Source organism: Falco punctatus (genome assembly GCF_963210335.1).
Source record: "Falco punctatus genome assembly, chromosome: 2".
Taxonomy (NCBI): domain Eukaryota; kingdom Metazoa; phylum Chordata; class Aves; order Falconiformes; family Falconidae; genus Falco; species Falco punctatus.
The window spans coordinates 47,209,080-47,236,317 of NC_137581.1; the positions used below are offsets into that span (position 1 = coordinate 47,209,080).

The window sequence follows — 27,238 nt, forward strand, 5'->3', positions numbered from 1 at the left end:
TTGTATCTGACAACATTTTAGATAAAATAGACTTAGACCCTCTACCTTCTGTGTAGTAGTTTGGATTTGTGGTGCACTGCCTTCTCGATGCCAATAAACTTTAATAAAACGATTATTTAATACTGCTTCTGTACTTGATATAGCTTTCTTTGCTTCCTCATGTGTGGCAAACTGAATAAGGGCACCTTCTGGATCACCTTGATATGCAACCTAAGATTTAAAACAGAAGAACAAAACTTACTACATGTAAGATTTTCATTTGTCTCTCAATTATTGTAAAATCATTCATGATTCTGTTAAAAGTGCCTGGTGTCAAGAAGCAACCTCGAGAATAAGCTAACAAACTTTAACAACAGTTAAAAAAACAACCAACCAAACTGAGGTAAAATACATAAACAGTCAAACAGTATTTCTAATTGTAAATAGGAGTACTTTGAAAGACAAGAGGAAGCATCACTGAAGAAAATTGCTACAAAAAAAACCATGCGTCAGTTAATAAGTGTCCTATCTAGTATCAGAGCTAGACAACAAAGTTCGTTTTTGTTTTCCTCCTTTGAGCATTAACACACTATTTTAGACTCTTTCAAAGGACAAAATTACAACTTTGGGAAGAAAAGCATAGCTTGCAATATCTATCTGCACATCAGTCTGCCTCTCTATATACATCCACACACAATTTTACTTGCCTTACTGAATCGTACTGCCTGCTAATACACCCATATTCTTAGGTAAAATATGGAAAGGCTTAAGAAATATTTAAGAGCAATTAAGAAGGATTTAAATTATCTCCATGTTCAGACAGGCACAGGAGCTTTATTCTGTACAGTATCAGTATGCACAAAACCATTCTATTACACCTCTTCAACCTTTCAGTAAAAACAAGAAAGCATACATAAAATCACAAGCTAACATCTGAGACTTGTTGATAATGATGCCTGATGAAAGATCACACTAAGTAGCTTAGAGACTGTATATAAAATATTGACATAACACATACAGTCTGCAATACGTAACATCAACCTAAATTAGGTCCTAGTTCTTGGTATTTACTTCGTATCTTTCTCTAACTGTTTGCTTATTTCTGTTTATATATGTGGGTCACTCAGATACACCACAAAGTAATTATAAGGGACAAACCACCACTACTGTGGGAATAGAACGCAATTATATCACAGGGCTGCTTTCTGCATGAGAAATATAGGTTTTCTGTATTTACAATTTATCTCAGAGACAAAGGGTTTATGAAAAGGGGTGAAGGGAAAAGACTTACAATCAATTTTCAATGTTTTAAACAATGTATCTTAAAAGTCTTACCTGTGATGAAAACACTTATTCAAAACCTAAAAGACTAGAACATTCTATTTCTGCTTCTTCAATGACAATTTCATTAAAAACAATGAGATCATGCTTAAGAAACAAATCAGGAAAATAGTAACAGTTTCAGGGAACCAGTTAAAAAAACAACTGGCATTCTCCTTTCAGTAACTACCTCTATCATTAAGTCAAAGCATACTGCCTTCTCTTTGTTGACTCTTACCTGCAAGTTGACCAAATTTCCAAACTTACTGAAGTGCTCATTAAGTTTGCTGATATTGTTAAGTTCCGGGGGAACTTTTCTCAATTCAAGTTTTGTATTTTCACTCCCAAACTGCACCTTCTTCTGGAAACCTGGACTATTTGTTCTGTTAAAATTTTGCCTGCAACAAATAAAAATCAAGCCAGAAATCCATAGCAAGCTAGCAAAGACAATGTGAAATTATATAGTGTCACAGAAGCATGTGTGTATGAGATACTGAGAGAAAGATCTGTGGACTTAAAAAAAAAAAAAAGCTATTTAAAAAAAATGTAGAAGAGCACAAGGCACACAAGTTCATACACCTGCAGTCTTCCCCACAGATACTCCCAGCATACTGCAGCACGTAAATCCGTAATTCACAATTATTTGCATGTATCAGTGAGTCCTGATTTCCATGTCCGGATTTCCAACATCTCCAAAAACTATTTCGCTGCTATTCCACAGAATCTCCCCACTAACATTTCAAACAACTATTACTTCAAGGCTCTTCTCAGTCCTAGTAATCTCTTAAAATCCCTTCTGACTTTTTATCACCCCAGGTATATCTGGACACTAAGTGCTTCACCCTCTATTTTCTGTCAGTTAAATACTTGGCAACTCAAACCAAAATAGCAATGATACAATTCACATTTCAAAACTAAAATCGGTCATCTCTAACAAACAACCCACTGCAGCTTCGCTGAGATCATTCCAGCTCTCAGAGTAGATCGTGGTATCATCCAAAGCAACTTCGGCTACCTCTGTACTGCCTTTAAGAGAAGACAGTCAAATACAGATCACTCTATAGTGTGATTTTAGTACAACTCACAGTTTAACTTGCTTGCAGTTTATATAGATTTCTGTGTATTTCAAATTACAGGAAAGAGCTTCATAGAATTCCAACTATTAAGCCAACCTTGTGTTAATTATCACTCACTTGTCAAACCAAGTCTTCTTTGTAGGAACTCCACCATCCCCTGCACCAATTGTTCTTTTCCTGGATTCAGCATCTACCACTATTCTCATACTATTTTTATTAGGAGGTTTTTCTGTAAACAGATGAAAAGATTTTACAATATTTTTTGTATTTTCTGTGTATAGTAAAAAGGTATTCTGCTCACGCTGAATTTGCATTGAAAAGCACAATTGTTTCATTTTGAAATTACTATGATCCTTGTTTCAACTGAATCAAATCTTGGTCACAGACTTTTCTCTTTACTATCAACAGATGCTGATCAATAGTGACAGATCAAAATAGCCAATAGCTTTCATTTTGTCACAGTAACATCACACAAGGAAAACAAAAGAGGTGTGACAGAAGGCATCTGCCTCAAGATGACTACACTCATTGATTCATGATGTCCCGTACAATACTCTGAGGCTCACACTATTTAACATCTCTATTCTACTATTAGATCACACACATAAAAATGCTCATGATAGGAAAGTTACAGTACTCCAGAGCACTAACACCTAGGAGCAAGATTTAGGGATAGGGTGGGAGAGGAGTGGCTCTTGCTGAAGAACAGGAATCACATTGAGGGACTCCTCACTGAAAATACACCAACAGAAACATATTAAGATTAAATACAAATACATACAAATGTAAACAAAACCACATAAAAAAAAATTGGTTTATTCCTCTTCTCATTTTGTATGCTGCTGCTACTACTTCTCAGGGCCACAGGAATTATGAAGTTAAGATTACTCATATGTAACTGTCTGCCACCAGATAAAAATGGCTTCCTTCTTTCTGCAGCAAAAATCATCCTAAGATTCTGTTACAGCAACATTAACTTTTTTCTGTATAAAAGATATACTAAGTGACCAGTTATTACACCTAAGTGTAAACTGTGCAATGCTCCATCAAGAGATTTCATTTTACCTGTGAAAATGCACACACAAAGCAACTATGAGCATAAATTAAAAGTTCCCTTAATTTCAAAAGATTTTACAAATTGTAATGTTTTCCAGCATTACATCAACCTGAAAACTGCCTCAACCTGAATTAACGTAAGAAAACCAGCTAAACTAAGCAAGTGTAGCTTTGAGAGCATACCTCTGGGTGGTAGATCCATATCACCTGATGTGAGTCCTATCAAATTTGGTCTTTGGGCATGTACTCTATGTCTATACATAGGTCTTGAAGTATTTGTTATACTTGGAGCTTCTGGATTATAGCCATCTGTGTCATACGTTTCTGGTAAGAAAGAAATTGTCTAATTAAAATAAATTGCAGTTGAAACTCCTAAGGTTTCAAATATAATATTTAATTACAAGATACAGTTACAATGAAGAGTTGTATAACAACTATCCTAAAAAAATGCCATGCCAAGATTTCTGCTTAAACACAATGAGAATATTATTTCACAGTCAAGATTCATGCTTTACATTCAAATTTTATTTCTGTCCCAAACTAAATCAGAAATAAAAGTGTTAAATTACTGTCACAGGCTAAATGATGCCAACTTATTCTCCCAAACTATGAAATTATAATCTCTAAAAAGTACAGTATAATATGAATCAATGTTATTCTATTTAGCAAACCTTGTGGGCAAAGCCTCAGTACTACACCTGCTGTAAAAAGAGAGGGTGGAGCAGGAGGCGGCTGGTGATGAATACCCGTTGTAACAACAGTAGGAACTGAGCTAGTTGCTGAGTTTGGTGGGGCATCCATGCCAGCAGGCTGCAATGGAGGAAGTGGAGGGGGTGGTCCTGTCAAAAACGAAGGAAAACACTGCATTAATGTATTATCCACTAGATTTACATTACACTCAACTCATATGGAAATGGATCTGAAATGTTTTTAAGGCTATTTAAAATAAAAGGGGTGAGAGGTATGTATACAGACAAGATAATGTACTATTTATTCATATGAAACCACCCCTACCAGCAAATGACTCCAAACTTAATACTACAGAGAAAAGCATTTGAATAGTTTAACACTTCTCCAAACACCTTCTTTCTATATGGACAACTTAATTGCTAACCCAGTATTTATCTTCACTAACAGATCTTTAATGCTTTATAAATGCCTCTTAAAGAAACAAGATTATTTTTAAATAGTCTGTAAGAAAAAGATTCTGTGATAATAACTAACTTGACCAAAATTTCCAAACGTCCAAGAAACAATCTACAACTCTGGTGGAAAAATCAAAGGAATCCTTCTTAAAACTGAGGGATTTGGTTGGATGGTTTGACATTTTTTTTGTTTTGTTGGTTTTTTTTGTTTACAACAGGTAACATGACACTTTCAAAACGGACAGTCAAGCCTGACCCTGAATGTAATCATTGGCCAAACCATGTTTTAGAAAAAGATACAAAGTAAGATACTTGAACTTTCCACACAGATCTGGAAATCGTATGTCTGGCAGAATCCATCACCCCAGCAATACAGTTATTCTCTATACTAAGTGAAATAAATCCATTCAGATCTTACTCAAATATACTATCGACTGGAAGCGAAAACAGTTTAAGAAACTTCCAAGCAATATCAAATATATATTATTCTTGAATAATTTTACCAAGTGGGACATCTAATTTAATAAAAAAAGAGAAAGACATAAACACATAAAGCTAACGTAACAGTTCTTAAACTACACAAGGGAACTGAATACTAAACTGCTATTTTATAAATGAGAGCCAGGAACACAAGTCTTCATATCATTTGTAGTGCCTGAGCCAAAGTACTTTCCAATGAAAGAGTGAACAAGCTGGAGATTTTTCTTTCTTGGCTACTTTACAAGCTTACTTTCAAAATTAATCACAAGTGACATTTTCAGGTGTAAATTTGATGTAGTCATGAATTTTCTAACTTAATCATTACAAATTAAATGCCAAATATCTGTTGTTTCCAGTATCTTCCCTTCTTCTCTAACAGCAGTGTTGCACAACTTCTATAAAACTGAAGGAATTGAGTTTTGCCATGCCATACTTTTGCTTAAACACAATTAAAATATTATTGCATGTTCAAGATTCACATTTAACGTGAAAATTTTACAACCACCAACTCTGCAACAATTACTATTAAAAAAAAAAAAAAAAGAGTAATTCTGGGGTAAGCTATGTCATTGTAGAGCACAGTACAACTTTCTAAAACATAGCTGGCAGTCTTAAAACAGCTTTTTGCGCTGTATACAACCCAAGTAACATTGAGGCTTTTCTACTAAAAAATGAGATTTATTTTTTTAATTACCTGTTACAGGTGGAAGGCTAGGTGGTAAGGGGCCTGGTGGTGGTACTGGAGGTCTAAGATTAACAGGAGGAGGGCTCAGAATTGGTGGAGGGGGAGGAAGTCCAGGCGGAGGTGGTCCTTCAACAACAGGGGGTTGTGCTGGAAAAGGCAGAATGCCAGGAAGATTCACATCTTCTACCACTACTGGGTCGCTTCCATGATCAAAAGGGCACATGTCTCCTCTCATACAGAAACCCTTTTCTGAAACATCAAATCCAAAAAGAATTGTTAGTATTCAACAGCTGTAGTTTGATTCAGAGTAGATATGAGACATTCTACAGGTAATGCAGCGGTTGGTATATTAAGAGCTTCACATACCAGCAGAAATTTACATTAGAAAATGAAATTGACCATTTAACTCTATTTTTAACAGTCAGCACACAGGAAGATTGTAGCAACATTCCAGCAGAATAAATACAGGAGTTAAAGACTTTTCTTGAAGAATTAATTCTGCACTGAATCGTAACAAACTGTGAAAGCAAAGAATAAAATCTAGATGTCATCACAGTAACAAACCCAGTGTTTCTAAGTAAAAAGTGTAGATACCAGGATTGAGAAACCCCTATTAAAGCTGGAATGTATAAGATTAACTTCTAACATGAGAAAATTCAATTCTTTTCTGTCTCTTGCAATTATTTCAGGAAGAATTAGAATATTCTTCCAGTTTAATGCAATTATGTAAGATCAAAAATTCTGTTACTTGCATATATATAAATACATATGTAAATATACACACACATAAATAAAAATGAACACACATCCAATTATTTTCTTTTACATGCAAGCAAAACATTGAAGTAGGTCCAGAGGAGGGCCACAAAAACATGATCAGAAGGCTGGAATACCTCTCCTACCTATGAGGGAAAGCTGAGAGAATTGAGGTTGTTCAGCCTGGAGAAGAGAAGGCTCTCAGAAGACTTTATTGCAGCCTTGCAGTACTTAAAGGGGGGCTTATAAGAAAGATGGGGCCTGCTGCGATACGACAAAAGGTAACTGTTTTAAACTGAATGAGGGTAGATTCAGATTAGATTTAAGGAAGAAATTCTTTACTGTGAGGATGGTGAAACACTGGAACAAGTTGCCCAGAGAGGCTGCAGATGCCTCATTCCTGGAAACATTCAAGGTCAGGCTGGACAGGGCTCTGAGCAACCTGATCTAGTTGAAGATTTCCCTCAGTGCAGGGGGGTTGGACTAGATGATCTTTTAAGGTCCCTTCCAATGCAAACCATTCTACAATTACCTGTTTAGCAACAGATCCCACAAAACCACCAATAAAATTCAATTAATATGGGGGAAAAGTTCAAAACATCCTCTAGTAAAACAGGAAGAAAGCTAAGTGTCCAATTCCTCAAAACATGATGCAGAAAAGCAGTCTGCTTTACCTTATCTTCAGGAAGAGTTACAGAACATATAAATTGTAACATTAAGGAAAACCAGAAGTTCTGCAGAGGGTCAAATAGAAAACATGAAAGTACAGATAGGAAGAGCCGTATGTGGGAACCAGCTTGCCACTGAAGAGGTGAGCTTATAAATTTGGAAGACACGAAAAAGCCATGAGAAAAGCAAATGGGAGAGACACCTACTGAGAGATTTTAGTAACAGACAGAAACATAGGGGAAAAAAACCCAAACAAAAAGTAAACATTTGAGGACAATTGTATCACAATTTTCAAACACCCTACAACTTGCTTCATACTCAGAAACTGGAAATAAGCTATTGAAGACAGACTGTTATAGGCACAAAGTCCCAGTGTCATGCCTGGAGATGTTATTTCAGAAGTATACTAGCCTGCACGTTTCATTCCTTTCTAAAAAATCTGTACAGTTGGGAGCATGACAACATTCTGCTGCTCAGCTTGCATCAGAAGACAATTCCACAACAAAACTACACTTTTACAACTCTACCTGCTCCACAATATTGCTGTGATGTATACTGGCAAATCTATTCTTCACAAGTACAAGTCTGCCAACACTTGAGAGCTCGTTACTTAAAAAAAAAAAATTCTAATCAGAGTTCTGAACGTAAACTGGCCTACATCCTGAACTTGTCACTGCGGTATACAACAACAACAAAAAAACTAAAAAAAAAAAAAAACTACAGGGGAAATTTAATCTCTTCCAAGCTAACAGGCAGACTGGCTGAATTTAGCTAAGACACTGCCAACTGCAGCAGCCTCTTGTGTGGATTTGGCACGAGACATGCAAAATGATACCTTAAGACACAAATAAGCACAAAACCCTACCCAATTTTAAGCAACAGCTACACAGAAAAAATAGGTTAACATAAGCATGGGAAATTGCAGTTCTAGAACTTTCTAGTTAAAAATTATCTTGGATAGGATGTAATAAAAAAAAAGATGAGGTCAGTAAGGTGCTAATCATGGTTGAAACCATCAAATACAGTATTCGGCTTGAACATAAGACAGAAAATCTGGGTAAAATTAGTTTTTTTAATAACTTTAAATACAATTATAAAATATATTTCATTTAATCAACTATTCATTATTTGAAACAAATATAATTATACACATTTAATCATACATCACGCATATTAATCATTATATAATTGTATGCATTGTATTGCAAATAAAAATTAAAATGTCCTTCTTATTTATGAATTAAATATTAATATATCATTATATATAATAAATATACTATTTTTCAATCTAAGTCAATAAAAAGCGGGATAAAATTTGCATTCAAGAATTGTGTAGTGGAAAAAAAACCAGTAAGAAAGGAGATCAGAAGAAAGGAAAACTACCTCAACCTTTTCAGAAAGTGGCTGATCATAGCTGCTGGAAGCAATTAAAAAAATACAGACTTACCATCATAATCTCTACAGCGCTTCTTTGGCAGCGGAGGTCTTCCATAGGAGTTGTGGTCCAGCTGCTCTTCATGGAACTCTGACCAGCTTTCAGTAGTGTTATTTCCATGATGAGCAGGAGCAATAACAGTAATAGTGCTGCTCAGCGTAGGGACAGGGTAGTGGCTGGACGAAATATTTGTCACAGAAGAAACTGGAGTATAATTGTTCTCTAATGGATCTGTTCTATCCATATCATATTTTGGCTTTCCCAAATCCCTTTCTGTTAATATTGGGAGGGAAAAAAAAAAAGTTATATTAGATGATTCTTTCTGCACATTTTCACCACAAGCAGCCATCAACCTGTGTTAAGTATCTTTATTCCACATCAACTCAAAATATGAAAATCATAACTGGAAAGTCTACAGGTTGCCCAGAGTGCCTGTAGAGTCTCTACTGTTGGAGCTATGTATAATAACCCAACTAGACAGGGTCCTGAGCAACCTGCTCCAGTTTATCTCTTTGAGAAGGGATGCTGGACTACATGACTGTCAAGAGGTCTCTTCCAACCTCAACTATTCCATGATTCTACATTCCAAAGGTTTAATCAGAAAAATAATAATCTTAGAAGTACATAATCAGCCACTGGGGTATTTCAGTAACAGCTATACCCACAGCAAAGCAGAAACCCTACCTAACTGCACAGTACATCTTCTGTAGTGATGCATATATTTTAAGAACTCCAGATGGAAAGTTAATTCTTTAAGTTATTGTATTAGTTACTCAGCACTAACATGACGTTTTATTATGAATACATGCAAACTATTCTCTGAATTTTCTAATAACACCATCAAATAAACAGTAAGTATCCAGATTAAGACAAAACTGTTGTTTTATGAAGTAAGTTGGTAGACTCAAATAACCTCACATTAAAGCAATACTAATAAAAATGTCTTAAAAGAAGGCAGGTAAGTGTAGGTAAGACAGGTTTTTCTTAATGTGCTTAGAAAAATAAACAAAGATTTCACTATATTTTCTATATTTCCACTGCAATTTATGTAAAATAATCCTTAATTGAAGATTTAATCACAGTATAATCTTTCAGTTAAACTGCTGCATGCTGTTCAACTTGCTTGTTCATAAGTCGTTTGTAAAGTATCTACTAACATAATTTCAGGAACTCTATTCCTACTTTTAAGGCTGAGTTAACTAGGCCCATTCTACAGGAAAAAAAATAATACACAGGAGACTTAAACCAGACTACTTTTACCTCTACATTGTCTAAGACAGGCTAAAGATATAAAGTGACTCTCAGTGCTCTTGTCCAATTTATCAGTAACAACTACTGGGGGGAAAAGCATTCCTTTCAGATGAATAAACAGCTTTGTTTTTAAAGTTTAATTTGACAAACTACTGTACTGAAGTTTTAAGTCTTACAGATATGTGTGCAAATGCAAATATTTACCGTAGTAATTTCAGCTTCTCCCTACAACACCAAGTAGGGGACAAGACAAAAAGAACACAACTATACTGTTCTGTTTGACAAGTCATTTGCTGCCAAACAGGTAATTTCTGCCAGTTCTACCTCTGTAGATAGGTATTAATTTCTGTATCTTCCCAAACCAGATTCTGAGTTCCTAAAATGTAATGAAATGCAATTAACTCTGACTTTTCTGCCTCTCTTGTAATACTGCTTAGAAGTGCCCAAGACAGTCAAAGGCATTAGAGAAGAATGGTGGGAAAGAGGGCAAAACAAGCACTGAAAACATAATCACATAAGCCTTATTTCCACAGAAAAGCAAGCTATATTTGAACAAAGAAACAAGAACAATAGAGGAAATCTTGGTACATGTTGAACATAGTGTTTAAGTTTAGTGTCTAAATTTTGTAGGAAACATTCACCGTATTTTAGAGACCAACTGTTGGTACCTCTGCTTCGTGTTCTGCTCCGGCTTCTGCTCCGGTCTCGATCTCGGTCCCGCAACCTCTCTTTGCTCCAACTTCTACTTCGACTCCTGCTGTAGCTCCGACTCCTCCCTCTTCTTCTGTTGTATCGATCCCTATAAGAATCTCTTCTGGGAGGATTTCGGTCATAATCTCTCTTCCGAGAACGTTCATCTTTTTTCCTTTCATCACGGCTTCTAAACATGTAATTTTGTAAGTTAATTACAAGAACTATGAAGCCATAACTTAAAACTTGAACTACCATTAAAAACCTTAAGAAATGGCAATGAAAATTAGAGAAAAGCTACAAATGGAATCTAACTATGGCCCTTGCTTTCTTCTCAGAATATCTGAAAAATTATTTTATTTGGTTTACATAGTTTAATTTTACCATGCATAAGATTTTAAAACATACATAAAATTCTGCTTCTGCCTAATACCACACCTTCCCCAAGCTGGAAACAACAAAAAGGTGACAGTTACTGAAGGCTTCTAAATTAAAATTCACAGAATCACAGAAGAGTCAGGGCTGGAAAGGACCTCTGGAGATCACCTAGTCCAACCCCCTGCGAGAACAGGTTCACCTCAATCAGGTTGCAGAGTTGCATCGAGGCAGATTCTGATGTCTCCAGAAGAGACTCCAACAGCCTCTCTGGGCAGCCTGTTCCAGTGCTCTGGTCACCCTCAAAGTAAATAAGTTTTTCCCCATATTCAGAAGAAACTTCTTGTGTTTCAGTTTGTGCCCACTGCCCCTTGTCCTGTCACTGGGCAGTACTGAAAAGAGCCTGACCCCATCCCCTTGACACTCCCCCTTAAGATATTTATAAACTTTGATAAGATCCCCTCCTCTCAGTCTTCTCCAGGCTAAACAGGCCCAGCTCTCTCAGCCGTTCCTCATAACAGAGATGCTCCAAGTCCCCTAACCATCTCCACAGCCCTCTGCTGGACCTTCTCCAGTAGCTCCCTGTCTCTCTCATCACAATCCAACCTCAATACCAAGCAGTGAGTGTTTTAATATAAACCACAGATCTAACATAAAAATTAATCATGAAATTCAAATGTGATAGCTGTGCACAACTGTTTACACTGTCACTTACACAGCTGCCATTTAACTACGTATGCATAAAGGCAATAAAAGTCTTATTTTTAGGCTTTTTAGGTGACCGTACAGAAAGAAAATAAAGTAATCTAGTAACACATAAAAATCCAAATCCATCTACTGATACAATACGAGAGGTTAAACAAATGGTATTACCTGGTATCTCTGTAGCGAGAACTTGACTGAGGAGGGCTGTGATTTAGTCTTCTAGAAAACTTTTTCTCTCGCTCTTCCTCTTTAACTATCTGAATTTAAAGTATGTACATTAGATCAAAACACATCTACACTATAATGGAGACGTCTGCACAATCAAGTAAAACCAAACATCTCAAAAAGCTGAGAAAAGTCAGCAGTAACACTGAAAGCTGAAACAACATTTTTGCATCTAATGCAATTAGAAAATCTTCATAACATATTAGATTTCTATTTCTAGGAATATTCAAAGCATGGGTTGGGAGACAATAAAGCAGAATAAGCAATCCTTATAGTGCTGCACTGAAAACACATCTGTTATGTCTACAGGTAGACAAAAATCCATATTACGGTGCAGTGACACATCTGGGAAGACAGGAATATTCAACAACTGACACACTAAGGTCTTTTCTTCAATCAGCAGATTAGCTGGTTCAGATCACAGTCAAACACTTTCACACAGCCAAACCTAGGCTGCTGTTGAAAAGGACAAATCTACTCTTCTGCCTCAAAGAACAATATAAACGCTTCTGTTTGAATAAGGATGTTATCTGGGTAAAGCCATTGGAGGAATGAGGACTGCCATTTGGAATGGCAGGCTGGATTTATGCTGAATTCAACAGCAGCATAATTACAACAGCAATCCTGAGCAAAGAACCAATGGAGGTGATACTGCAACTCCTACACTACTCAATAACTTTATTTACATTTGCTGAGTCAGAACTGCTTTGGTTTAGCTTTGAAGCACCCACTTACATTTAGAAAAATTGCGCAGCAGTATTCAACATACCAGGCAAAAATCTTCTGACATTTTAATGCTGTAGTGTAAGTTTGGGGACTATTGATAGTAAAAAAAATTAACATGATGAAGTTGAATCACATAAGCAAACTAAAGGAATGAGGAAAAAAGACACACATTTAAAATAAAATCAATGCTTACCTCTTCCTTTTTTGTCTCTTTTTCTTGGTGCTGAAAAAATTCTACTTTTAGACTTCCTGATGATGGCTGCTCTGGTGGAGGTAGATAGCTTTTTGTATTCACAGCATCAAACAGTTTTTCCACAAATATCTGAGTTTCTAAAAGTAAAGAGTGTACAAATATCCATCATTCAAAATGTCAGTTAACATCCCATTTAAAAACAAGTAATTAAAAAAAACCTACCCAACATTCACCAAATAGTTAAAACAACCAAGAGTTATTTTTTAAATACTCTGCTGCTAATTTTGTATTTAAAAAGAACATTTACAGAGTCAAGAAACATGTCAATAATGACATTTCACAAAGGTTTTAAATCCTTGAATTATTTAATGTCTCTTAATAAAACAGCTGAGAAAATATTACTGGAATATATCTGTACAGAGCTCTAGTACTTCTAATCCTGGCAATAAACTCTTCAACATGCATAATTTTCTTCCAGGAATACCAACCGACACAAAACATATACCTGATATATGCATATTGTGCTATACACCCATTTTTTAGAACAAATTACTTTAGCAAAATTGGATTACAAACTTCAAAGTAACAAAGCTAGAGGGATAAATGCGCGATTCTGTGGTAAAAGATTGTTTAAATGAATTAAAACAAGATAGACTTTTCACTCAAGCTTAACTGTTTTAGAAAGACCATACCTTTCTGAAGAAATACATCCAGCTGATCAACACACAATGCCTTTAGTTCCTTTTCACTTTTATCCTTCTTTACCAATGCCAGAACATATTTAGCTAGGGCAGATGGATCTGCATCACATCTACAAATAGATTAATAAAAAAACAAAACCAAACAAAAAAAACCAAAACCAAACAATTAAAATACAGAAGTTAATGTCTGAAACTGGTATGACCAATACATACAGGGGACCAAAACATTTCCTACCTAAGTAACTGAAAAACACTGAGGGGTATTTTTTAAGACACAGTTCAGATTTGTAAGATTGCCGAGTATAACCTTTCTTCTCCAGAAAAGCAATTGCCTAGGATATTTCCAAACAATATTGCACAGAGCACCTCATAGCAAACTAGAACAAACTATTCAAAAAGAAACCGCCTCAACTGCCTAATAGTCTTAAAAAAATTACAAACACAACAAATAGTCCCATAATTTTCCCATGATGAAATCAGTAATTCCAAGTGTAACACTAAGTGACTATTAACATGGAAATCACATGTTAGGAAATCCAGTCTACCTAATTACAAATGAATACAGCGACACAGAACTGATCTATCTTACTACTACCTACATATGAACATGATAAAAAGCAAGATTAACTGAACAAACTTAATTTTGAATGAAAGGAAATGTAGGAGATCACTATCCATTTTATTATCTAAATTCAATCTACAATTAAGTACTGAGCACTTCAGCATAGATGCCGATGGTCTCATGCACATCAACAAAGAACTGTGTAAACTCTATGTCCACACTAAAGTGGAACATTATTCAACGTAACTAATACAATTTTATTACAATGTTTCACAAACAGTAATCTACAATGAGCTTTGTAGTAGTGTAATAGAGTAAAACCTGCAAAAGCAAATGAGAATACTGCAGGAAAACATGTCATACTTCTTAATTCAAAGTCAGTAACTAATGAAATGGTGAGATGGTGTTTTTTCAGGCAGAACAAGATTTTCTTAAACCATTTAATCGCATTATTTCGCATTGACAAAAGAAAGACCTCAGACCCCACAAAACTAGGCAAGATTTAACACATGGGCACTGGTCATGTGTTAAGACACTGGACAGCTAGCTTGTTTGGGTGGTGATCAAAGTTAATACTACTGTTTTAAAGAACTACAAGAGGAAAGCAAAATTCACTGTACATTCTCTCTAACAAAAGCAGCTGAGAAATAAGTAAAATTAAACTGTGGTCATGGGGTTGCACTGAATTTGAGTATCAAACAGCAGTTCCCAATCTCTTCCACATTAAAACAAGTGAAATTTCAGTTCTGAAGCTTTATGATGAATCTGAATGTTGATCATTTAAATGACATGTATTTCAGTCACTGGACAGAAGAAACCAAATCCATCACCATATCACACTACCTAATTCTCCCCAAAGAAACTATCTCCTGCACAGCAAGCAACATCCTCTATGCAAACATATCCACTAAGCAAAGGAAGCAGATCTGTTGGCAGCCATCCTCAGGAGATCTTCTGGATAGCCTGGGCCCAGCACAAACTGCCCTGAAGTTAAAAGGTCACAGCTTCAAACATAACTTAGCATCAAACGAAACATGGCATCCTCCAGAAAGCCAGCAATAGCAGAATTTCATGCTGTAAAAGCAACTTGAGCAGCTAGGGGACACAACACAGTATTCTGCATTAGTCTGCATTATTTATAGATAGAGGAGATGGGAGTTCACAATCAGTCTACATTACAGAAGAACCTTCACACTACACTGACAAAATGCAAATATATGCCATTAATTGAAAAACAGACTGCACACCAATTGAAAATGCTTCAGAAATGTTTTCCTTTAACTATCACATCTGGTTTGCCCTCGTTCAGATTTAACAATCCTTTATCCAGAAGAAAATGCTGTCCAAGCACCAAGTCATCTTGAAAGCAGGCACATAACATCTACTGCAAGACTGGTAGGTCTGCAGTCTGTTCTATGCTGCTAGCACCTGAGCACATCATCCAAGCAGATTATCTGAAAGCCACATGTTGAAGAGTGTTCATCATAGGCTGCAATGAGGGTTTTCTCAATGTCTGAATTTGCAAAGATATTTTTTTCTTTTACTGTCACGTAATGCAACTTCAGTGTCACTAAAGGATATTTTCAGTCCTCTCCAGTTTCAAGCAGAACCGTGCCTCAAAGTCACTGTGCTATTTTCATATTATCTATCTACAGTCATAACAGGAAAATAATTGGGGGGGACACAACAATTTTCATACGATAATCCTCAATTATTTTCTTCTCCTTTCTATTCTCCACAAAAATAAAATAAAGTTACTAGCTGAATTTTTTAAATCAATTTCCACAAATTTGGTTCTCATCTAATAATACGAACAGTCAGCTGTCACTGTTCAAAATCTGCTACAACTGATTTAAATGACAACACATGGACTCAATATTTAGTGGGGGAAAACCAAGTAAAAGAAAATAAAAAAACCCCAAGAGTCAGTCTAGAAGGTAAAACCCCACTGCTGTTAGCTACTGCAACACACTTGAATTCTCCAGCTCCTACAGTAGTAACTATACAACACCCTCATATTCAGTTTAATTGATTACTCTGTCATAAGCAGGGCAGAAAATGGAAAAATCTTGTCTGGAAAGCCACCTAGACTCCAAAAGATGTAACAAACAAAAAAAACCCAAAACATACAAAACCCCAAACCCCAAAGAAATAAAAACGTTTAGTAATTAACAAATGAATTAGTGCTTTCACCCCTCCCTGTCATAGTGATTTTGGAAATCTTAACAATATAGTCTATCCCAGAATGTCTTCAGAATTTGAATCCATCCACCTAACTCCAAGATACTCTCAAGAAACTACCCTCAATAAAAATGTACATAAATGTACTTCTAGTTTCCAAAACACAGAATCAATTTCTCCTGTGGCACTATTTTAGCATTTATCACTCTGTATGCAATACAACCACATATGAACAATGCAAAACAATCATACTGAACTCTCTTACTATTATTCAATATGTAACTGTAGAAATTCCCCTGTACACAACAGGTAGAACTTAACATGCTTTCAAGTTAAAACTGTATTTACTTTGGTTATTCAACAAATACTGTATTTTGAGAATACTAGGAGATTAATTACTTCAAACTGATGCTAACTAAGCTATAATGAACACAACGCATTTTGTGGAAAAATGAGATGGAGAAAATGTTTTTGTAAACTGACAGTATGATTTTATGTGATTTTACTTTTTGAAATTAAACTGCAAATGATCTTCACGCAGCTGAAGGTTGACTTCTTTTTTCATGTACTGCTTGAAACAGAAGTCTCCTCTTTTATATCTGTTGTTCAAGGCTTGATTACAAACAAATGATGTTTTATCCGCACTACTGTGAAGACCATGCTTGTTTCTGCAGCAAGTACTTTAGACAGCTTTAACATCATAGCCTGATGTTTTACTGCATTTCAGAATTACAAAATGCTTTGGGATTTTGGGGTGAGGTTTTTTTTTGTTTGTTAAGATGCTGCTAAAATTAAACTGCCAGCAACCTGAAGTTGCGGAAGAGAGTAACTGGTCTCATGAAGAAAAAAGTGAATTTAAACTTTACAGAACTGTGAATACAGGAGGTTTTAATGAAAAATTCTGTTATTTATAGCTATTAAGAGTTCTGGATATTACCATTAACGATTTGGGAGAGCGCTGCTTTTTTTAAAGCAGTTCCTATCTACTTTTTCACTCAAACTGAATTCCAAAATGCTGTGTATAAATTCTCCATTCTTTGGTTTAGTGAAAATCTGCTGGTTTGGATTATAGGGGCCTTGAGTTTTTCTGAAAAACAAGTTCTTATGTTCTGTAGTTTCACAGTATTTTCTTACAGAACAGCAGCCTTTGTGTGTGAATAATATGCAATATGCTTGCTGTATCTTTGTGCTTACATGGATTTTTCCCCCATAAGGCTAGCTTTATCAGTTTTTCTACACCTCTGTCTTCTGTTCTATGCTTTTATAATCAGCATGACTTTATTAAGTGATGCCACTTCAAAGAAAACAGGAAAGGCACCCATGCTAATAGCAGCAAACAGACTGTGAAGCACAAGGATTTATGATGCTACATATCATGCTATATTCTACCAGATTGTAAGATTAATAGAAAAAGGTCCTGAACTGGCAATTCAGAAAAGTGAGAAAAATCAGAATACCACCTACACATTTCAAATAATCTAAGTCGCATTCAAAATTATAAATCTATATTTAAATTCTAGTGTTGACTGAACAATACATATTTTCAATTGTTAGATGCAGGTTTGAATCCTCAGCTCAACTTGAATATAGTGTGGTACACCACAGACCTGTGCATAAATGGAATCTGTGCATTAAAAGTGTGACACAAGTTTATGTCTAAACTTCATTCTTATGCTAAAACTGGGCTAACGTTCACATGCATTGAAACATGGAAAACATTTCTCAGCTCTGAATCCCACCATTTACATCCTCTCGACTTTTTGTAGTCATGTGTTGCAGGCAGTAATAAATTTCCCCCCTTTTTCTTTTTTCAGGTTTTCTTTAACAAACAAAAAACAGTTGGCACAAGGAATTTTAACTCACTTCCACTGCAGCAAGTTCATCCAAGTGCCTGCTACAATTACACACCGCAGCATGCTTTTTTACACCCATTTTCTGAATATATGATCCTACCTAGTAAAGCTAAATGTTTTTTACATCTAGTCAGGCTTTTTTTGCAGAATCTGTACTCTATCAGTCAGAGAATATGCAGTGTCTACTGCTTTGTATTAAACAAGGGAGATTGCTCTTGTAATCCTGCTTTAATGTACAGGCACAGATGGAAGAATCCTCTTGCTAGAGCTCTGTATGTTCTTCAGAGAATGATCTGGATACCTCCAACTGCTAACCACCAGAGAAAAGCTTCAAAAAGGAAAGGAACACCCAATCATGTATTTTTTTCAACCGCAGGAGCAAGAACTCACAATTGCAACAAGCCTCACAGGAAAAGTTCAAAATCTTGTTTCTGATCTCATCTGGTCTTGGCGTCATTATTTACCATGTCAAATAAAGCAAATAAAGCAGAAGAGGAAAGCTGAAGTTGTTAGAGTAAGTTTAAGCTTTAAGGAACGTTTGAGAAGGGGAAAGTAATTTGGCTGAAGAAGACTCACTTCTCTGTAGTCTTTTTTATTATTATTACTTGAATACTTTGCAATTCATTAAATATCATTCAATCTATCCATTTCCAATACTCAGATTTAAATATTCTAAAATAAGAAGTACTAAACATGTTCTGAGAACCCAGTCTGACTTTTAAGGTTGATGCCTGATGTTGATCATAACTTACAAATGCAGTGAATGTGGAACACCTATTAAAGTTTTTTCACAAAAAAACTTACTGGTGTAGCTGTACATAAAAATCCCCTTATTAACAACAGAGCTTATACTGATTTAGAAAGACTTTGCCAAAATAGCTAAAAGTAATTTAAAAAGGCAGATAAGCTAAACAAGCAAAATACCTCTGTACACAAATACTTCAGAAGAACCATTTGAAAAGATACTGAATAGAAGCATACAATAGGTATCTTTCAAACCTTGAGAGAGAATAAACACAAACTTTGAATACAGTATGCCGAGAACCTATTTTGCCAGGTTAGTGCCTAAGGACGTGTTTAAGCACCAGTACAAAAATACATATTCAAATGAAAGACAAAATATGCTGAGTATTTTAGTATGAAAGGTATCAAAAGGGATGGCAGATCTGAAAGTCTCTGTTGGACTAAATACTCCACTATCAACTGAGAACTCTGGGCATGTCTCCTCAACAGGGCCCTGAACTCTCCACCAACCAAGTACCAAATATAAGGCCACTAGGAGTCCTGTTTGAATACTCACATCGACAGCAGAAAAACCCCACAAACCTGCTGAATTCTTCAACCAAGACAAGGAGGAAGAAATGCAAGGAAATAACAAACGGCAAGCAGACTCAAGAATGATTGTTGTGAAGGTGATCATGTATCTGAAAAAATCACATTTTTAAATAGCTGGTTAACATTGCCTATTGCATTCCAGCCTGACTTCCTCAAGTAATGTTTTCCAACATGACAAAGCACAGAATTAGGTTTCCTACACATATACCAAGCTGAAGCCTTTTAAAGTATGAACTCATTAGCTTAAGGAAAGGTCTGAAATATCTAAACCCAGATGCTTTCATCACAGAAAAGTCCACATCTCTAGTGCCAAGTTCCTCATGCAGCAATTCAACATTTAATCTGTTCTTAACAAGCAAAGTAGCCACTGTGATCTGGAGCCTTAAAATAGTAATTATTTCTGGTAAATTTTTAAAGTAGTAGTATCTACAGTATTTGGTGCAGACCTGGTACAATGGTGCTGTACAATACAGACACCAGTTTAACAAGAGGACAAATCCTTCAGTAAAAATCTCACTGGCACAGCAAAACAAACTGTAGCTTAAATTCACAGTTACTAGACAAAAACGCAAACATTACATAGAAATTTAACTTGCTTTTTTTAACCTTTTTGGCAATATAGCTTGATTTACACTTTTCTACAAAAAAAAAAATAATCCAGTATTCCAAAGTCTACCCTCTGGTGAAAATGTTTAGACAACATGTGTATTGCCCTTTGGGAATATCTGCATAAGTAGTGTTCAACTATAGGGCACCTAACCTTTTTACCTTTGGGGGAGGGGTGGGGGGGGTGAGAGAAAAAAAACAATACCCATCTGACAGTTTTCACAAAATGAACAGTTACTCAGAGGGGAAAAAAGTATTCTTCAGGGAGGGAGAGGAGGACAGAAAAGAAACCTATGAAGCTTCCTTGCAAAAAACCACTACTTGTTCATTTCAGGTATATTTCATCGCCTTTATTTCAAGCTAATACCAAGACCCTGAATCTATACTTCACTTTGGACACAGCTAGCATGCACACACTACTTTAAGATGGTAAAAGAAACTACATGGGGCGGGGGGTGTCCTTCATTTTTTTAAATGAATGCACAGACCAGAAAGGTGTTGCAAGTGCTGAATCTCGTTCAACAGATTTAAGATACCACAATACACTGAAACCACAAAAGCGTATCTGAAGTTCTCCACGCAGTGAATGGTTTTTGTAAAGGAAAGGACATACAAGTAAAGAAATAACACGTAGGTGCATGTTACTTGTACTCTGATGCTGAGACTTTACAACCTAAATTTCAATACAGTTTTGTTGCCTAAAGATTAATATTTTTATTTCTCTAGAATAGTCCTCAGTTCTTGACATTAACCAAGGTGGACATGGTTATGTTTGAAGGCTGAGAGAAATACTTCGCACGTACGTTGTGTATTGGGCAGAGCAGCTAGTCTAATTTAAGCAGTTGTACCATTCTGTTGTGTTGCTACTTAAAACAACTACAACAGACCTATAAAAAGCTACAGTGTTCAATAAGTAAAATGAATGAGACTCATTCAGCAAGATCCAACTTCTATTTTGAGATACTAGTGTACATGAGAAGGACCACCCTTATACTACTCACTTTTACTACCATTAAAGAGTTCATGAAAGTAATAGAAATACATGGAGGAATGCAACAGCTTCCAGTGCTGTTATGTAAGTTACTGATGTCATTACAACAGTTCGAATTATCAAGATACCCAGATCTGACACGTTCATACAGCTGCAGCCAGTAACTGGCAGCTTAAAATGCCACCTCTAAATTCAAGACAGCTCTCAATAAGGCAAAACAGCTGTCAGCTTGCTGGTTGTCCAATACACATTCAATGCAGAAAGCAAAAAAAATCATAATGTCTCTATGACTTGTGATACAGTCAAGGGGTTTGTTCAGTTTTGCTGCTGATGTTCAGCGCAAGAACAAGAAAGGTTTCCTGTGACAGGAATAATTTTCTCTTTATTTTCTGCTTTCAACTACAGCTTGAAATACCAACATTTTAATTCTATAGGAGTATGTTTTACACAGAAGCTTAGCAGTATCAGCACTTAAGTTAGGAACTTCAGTTTCTCAAGTACAACAGCTCTCCATGAGTCAGGTGAACAAACTATCAAGTTTCACAACAGAGAAGACTAACTTCATTTAGTGTTAAGACAGTGACATACCAATGGCCTGTATTTGTGTTTTATTTACCTTAGTTATAAATAGCTTCATGTAAAGTGTTAACAGAGTATGTAAATTTAAGAGAAACATCTATTGTTCTGAACTTCTTAGGAAGTTTCATGGGAAAGGAGTAAAACCCAGTGGACCGATGAGTGTTATTCGTAGGCTAGTATGCCACATGTATGTGGAAAGGAATGCCAAAGTTTTAGATTTTAGTTTATTTCTATTCTTTCAGTATTTTGGCTTATTAAAATATTCCCTACACCACTGTTAAGCCCTTTTTTATTCACTACCTTTCTTAAGTAACTGGCTAAAAGTAACTAACCAGTACAGTATTAACAATTGAGCAAAGACGCAAACAGCCAAACAGTATATGATGAGATTTAACAAAGAAAGGTTTATAAGTATGACAAACAAAAATAGAACAGTGAAGACTTAACTGAACACCAGAGTATACTGACTTGACTGCCATAAAATATCCCCATGATAAATATACTCAAAATATTCTTTAAGCATTTTGGATTTTATTCCCTCTGATTTAAGTAGTTACAACATCATGATCACTTACAGGGTTAACCAATGCAAAAAAAAATCTTGCCATACTAACGAGGTATGCCTAAATACTGCATAAACATTGGTTTAGATTATTTTTTCATCTTCCTTGCAAGTCTGATTTAGTACGTGAACTAACCTTCATGAAAACATAAATGCAGCAAAGTGGAAAAAATTAGATATGGGAGATTTAATGAAGCTGTAAATAAAATTCAGTGGGCCAGCAGCAGATTTTAATTAAATTTATTTTACACAAAGTAATTAAAAACAAGAAATTTTCCACTGTAAAGAATTAGGGCAAGAGGGAGAACATTACAACCTCTTACAAGGCAAAATGATTAAGTGCAGCATTAGTACAAAAGAGCTAATTTTTTTCCACAGGTAGAGATTCAAAGAAACTCAAGAAAAAAAAAAGACAAAGACATCCCTACTTGGAACTCTGCCAAGCCAGATCCTGATATTCCAGCAAGGGTTATATACACAGTTTATACAGGACCTGGAATGGACTTGGAGAAAAGAATCCATCACAACAGATATGGCTCAGTGAGGACCTTGTTAGTACTAATTTACTAACTAGTAAGTGACAGACATAAGGTTATAGTCCAAGTTTAATATTATTTCCTAGCACTTTACAGGAGCCATGCCATGGACAAGAAAGTGTGTAACACTTTTAGCCATGCATACTGCTGTTTGCAAGCAACGAAGACGACTGTTGATAAATGTCCTTTTAGACAAAGACAAAGATGTCCTTTACAGAGTCGACTGGAGTTGAACATACACAGTAGTTCTACTCAAATACAGAGGAACCACAGCACACAGAAAAATACTCTTGCCACTTTGTTTACACTGGCACTACATTAACATAGCTGCATCCGTTAACGGTTCCGTGTGCATATTTAGTAATTCTCCGCACACGAAACTGAGCTACTTAAAGAGTTATTTCCAAAACCGTAAAAGCAGCTTCTCTTTGGAGGACGGTAGAAAGTTACTAGAGAGCTACCACCTCTTAAGCAAAGCTGGACAGTGAAAATGCTCCAGCATGGTAGCATTTGCAGTTTCTGCCTCACTGCAACAAGACCAAACTCAGATAAGGACTGTTTGTATGGAGGATCACCAAAGCTTTGCCAAAGGCCTTAGAGTAGTCCAAATCAAACGAACAAAAAACCAAAACTTAAGTCCTCCAGCATCCCTCTCCTCCAAACATTCTTGTCTATGAAGTGTATTTCCCAGGGGCACCATGTGAAAGCAATCCAACAACTTAATGTTGGTTCATACAATTACGTAACACACTTGTTTCATTACACTAACAAGTCAGCATGCTGTAAATTAGTTTAAAGATAAAACTTCATGATAAAATCAAACAATCTTTATGGATATTGCCATCTTCAAGCTCTAAAACATTGTTTCAGAAGTACACGTTATGGCCTTTGGAACAAGCTATACATCCTGATTAAAACCTGCTAACTACTTGGAAATGGACAACTTCAAAAATAAAGTATCTTTAATTACTGAGCTCTAGATAACTAGCACATAAATATAGAACTATATAAGTCTATAAAATTTATTTGTCTTCTTAAATGCACTTCTCCCCTTAAAACTACCAAGACAACTCCTCCATAATGATCTAATACAGTGGCGTCTTTCTCAGTCTAGTCAGGAAATTCAGCTGCCTATTTTGCAGCTAAAGGTTTCTGAAAGAGCTATGAGATAAAAAAAAAAAAGCGCCAAGTATTTTTGTTTCATTGAAAGGAAAAGACAAGTCAAAAATTATCTTCAAACTATGGTAACACCTCCAGATGACCAGCACCTATGGCCCCATTGTACTAGTACTGCACCAAAAGCAGTTATTTCTTTAGAAGTAACTGCACACTAAAACTTTCATACATCCTGAAGCTATGGCTGTAGGCACACATTTCAGATAGCTGAGATCAGAAGCAGCTCCAAGAGTATTTGACTGCTAGGAAATGACAATACTTCTCCACCAATTCCAACATTTAATGGAATAATGCAGTTACACAGGGCACTGTGCAAAACTGAATGACAACTTAATTTAACTGTCTCTGCTGGCTTATTTCCTCCCAAAGGTAAAAATTCAGAGAACTCAACATCCTCCAGGTCAGCAATTCCCTACCCAATGACACATTTTTCCAGCATAACCACTACATTTGAACTGCTCACACACCACATTTAACAGAAACACGTTGGTCCTTTTAGTGCTAAAAAGCAGAAAATTGCACTTACCACAAAAGCTGAAAATCCCGATTTCACCCTTGAACTGCTGACTATCACTAGCAGATAACACAGTTCAACATTGAAACAAATAGAGAAACATGGAATAACCTGAGTTTGCTACCAGTGTAAGATGTTACTACTACAGATCACTAACGAACCCAGCTTGAAAGGAAAGACTTATGAACCACACTGACCTCCAGCTAAATTGTATCTGGCAAACTTTTGATACTTCTTACATGGTGAACAGAAACTTTTATTATTCACTGGTGAAAGTTAAAACTTCAGCTCCTGATTCATAACACTCTAGAAAGAGCAGGAAAACTGTAAAAATTAGTTTTGGATATAGATCTGCAAAATCCAAAGAACCTAACCTATCTACTTAATAAAGGGATTTTGAAGTCAGCTGAAGCCCTCCTGTAAATGCCACTAGTGGACTTCCAGTTTCAGATTCCACACAACTTAAAAATGGTCCTTGCAAGCTGTTTGAAGCAAATATATCAATCTTCAGCTGCTAACCAACTGAGACTTAAGTGTGCATGACTTACTTCAAATTACCAACATGTATTCTGGAAATGATTTTCCAAAGTTAAATATTGTCTGTTCCAAGCTTCCTGACAAGCACACTAAATACTGGTAGTGAACTCCTGATTGCCATTAACAGAATACTCATGCAAAAAACTATCCAGAGAATAACTGGGACCATTCTGCACAAGAGGACTAACTGGATCTATTACCACAGAACACAAAGCGCTTTGGTATTCTATTACCAAATAAAAAATAAGATAATATTACCTTATCAATGTGCTCTGTTATACTACTATTACCTTACATTGACCCAAGAGAAAGATTAATTCACCTTCCCAAAACTACACCTTTAGAAGAAGATGCATTTCTTGTTGCAAATAAAAAAAAATAATCCTACCACAGTCTTAAGGGTCAAACCTTTTATATAAAGGCACTCTGTCATTTGCTGTAGGCCTAATTCAAAATCCACTGAAATTAAGTTTAAGACTCATCTATTTCAGGGTGGTTTGGATTAGGCCCTATGGAAAAAAGCGTGCACATCCCCCTCAAACAAGTTTCGCTTAAAAATGTCCCAGTTTTTTATAACTGTTTCAAGTCATTTCAGCATAAGTGATACAAACTATACACATACATACATATACATAACTAATGGCTATGGAAGCCATAAAGCAGACTTCCCCCCCCCCCATTTGATCGCAGAGTAAAATTGACTGTGGCCAAACACCTCAGAAGCAAAGTTAATGCTACAATTAATTTTTAAGTTCTAGTTCTACTGACTCAAATCAAGCTCTGGCAATTTAATTCAGACATGTTAAAATGGAGTTTCAGAATGACAAGTGCACGCTTTGCTCTAAAACGTCTGTAGACACCATACTTCCAGAAGATGGAAACCTTGAAAACCAAGTTCACGTCTCAGTTCCACTAAAACATTATTCAGAGAAGGAAGACACTGACTATTTGCAGAAGACTCCCAATTACTCACATGAATGTTATACTTAGAGGCCAAGCAGGTATTCACAAATAGGCAAATTATTCTCTGGGGCTCCTACTCCCAACCGCTCTGCTGATGCAATTTTTATTTGGGGAGAGGGAAACAAGAGTGCATCAAATACTCTAAACAACCGAGAATACGTGTGATGAGTCTATGGAAAGCGCTACTGGGAAGATCCCAGGATCCTGGAAAACATACCAATGGCACCAGAGCTCTCTCAGAGAACATCACTGGACAGGCGGCAGGCAGTGATTATTAACTTGGCCTGCGCGGGGGGACCACTGAGCTGCACACGCAGGCACATTATCTCCCGCTTACCCTGGGCTACAAAGGGAAGGACGAAGGCGGTCGCTAGGGGGGGAAGCTGCATTCTCCGGAGAAAGACGGTCCTACCTCCCAGCCGAGGACGCCGCCGGGAGAACGGGGGAACGACGCAGCTCCCTCACAGCGGGCCGGGGGCGAAGGGCGCCGGGAGGGCATCTCCCGGGATGCCCTCACGGGCCTCTCCGGCAGCGCAGTCCCTCCCCTGAGGATCCCCGTCTTTTCCAGGGGAAGGTTTATTTTGTAGGGGGCGGGAGAAAGAGGAAGGGTCGCGGCTACTCACATGGGCTCCAAGGTTTTGCTGAGCCAGGATTTCAGCGCCTCGAAGTTTTCTATGATCATTTTAACCACCATTCAGAGCGGCCCGGGCCCCCCGCCTCCCCGGCAGCAGCAGCAACAACGGCGGCGGGGTCCGCGCCGCCCCGCCGGCCGGGACCCCGGCTCCCGCCGCACCTCCCCCCACCCGCCGAGACCGCGGCCGCCTCCCGGTTCGGCAGAGACCGCCTGGCAGGGCCGGAGGCCCAGCGCCACGAAGGGGGCGGACCCAGCCGAGCAACGGCTGCTCCCTGCGGGCCCCGCTCTCGCCGCTCCTTGGCCAGGAGCGCGGTCCGGCCGCTCCACAGTTCCCCCCCCCCCCCACCTCAGCGCGGGCGGAGGGCAGCGGGGGCGACGGGCCCCACAAGCGGCAGGCCCCGAGCGCGGCTCTGAAACGCACCACCCCCCTTCCCCTCAGCCGCAGAGCCAGACAGAGCAAGCGAGCAAGCAGGTAAAATGGCGGCGCCCCGCTGTCGCGAGATTAAGGAGTCTCGCGAGGACAGGAGGCGCGCGGGGGCTGCCGGGAGGCGGGGCCGGGCGGGGCCGGCAGGGGAGGGCGGCGGTGCTGAGGCACGGGCGGTAGGGGCCGCCGTTCGGGGCCGCCCGGCAGCCAGAGGATATCGCCCGCCGGTGTGCTCGCCCGCCCGCTGTTCTCCCGAGAGGGGACAGCGTTCCCCCGGCCTCCCGGGCAGTCATAATAAAGAAACGCGCCCTGGAGAAG

The 27,238-nt window shown here is 37.4% G+C and overlaps 1 protein-coding gene across 5 annotated transcripts in view; it reads right to left on the reverse strand.

Annotated features, from left to right (window-relative positions):
- The window catches only part of RBM26 (RNA binding motif protein 26), a 59,013-nt gene extending 32,026 nt beyond the window's left edge, over nucleotides 1–26,987 (reverse strand). The window contains exons 1-12 of one of the 5 annotated variants that reach the window (XM_080374399.1): nucleotides 26,486–26,987; nucleotides 13,459–13,577; nucleotides 12,767–12,903; nucleotides 11,791–11,879; nucleotides 10,494–10,732; nucleotides 8,614–8,874; nucleotides 5,751–5,990; nucleotides 4,130–4,270; nucleotides 3,615–3,755; nucleotides 2,493–2,604; nucleotides 1,538–1,697; nucleotides 46–210 (exon numbers count right to left, since the gene is read on the reverse strand). In XM_080374399.1, coding sequence (XP_080230525.1) covers nucleotides 46–210; nucleotides 1,538–1,697; nucleotides 2,493–2,604; nucleotides 3,615–3,755; nucleotides 4,130–4,270; nucleotides 5,751–5,990; nucleotides 8,614–8,874; nucleotides 10,494–10,732; nucleotides 11,791–11,879; nucleotides 12,767–12,903; nucleotides 13,459–13,577; nucleotides 26,486–26,556 — 1,875 coding nt within the window. In that variant the 5' untranslated portion in view covers nucleotides 26,557–26,987. Of the gene's footprint in view, nucleotides 1–45; nucleotides 211–1,537; nucleotides 1,698–2,492; nucleotides 2,605–3,614; nucleotides 3,756–4,102; nucleotides 4,271–5,750; nucleotides 5,991–8,613; nucleotides 8,875–10,493; nucleotides 10,733–11,790; nucleotides 11,880–12,766; nucleotides 12,904–13,458; nucleotides 13,578–26,485 lie in introns of all 5 variants that reach the window. The other 4 variants (XM_080374397.1, XM_080374401.1, XM_080374400.1 and 1 more) reach the window with 4 other exon arrangements.
- Nucleotides 26,988–27,238: the final 251 nt, after the last annotated feature.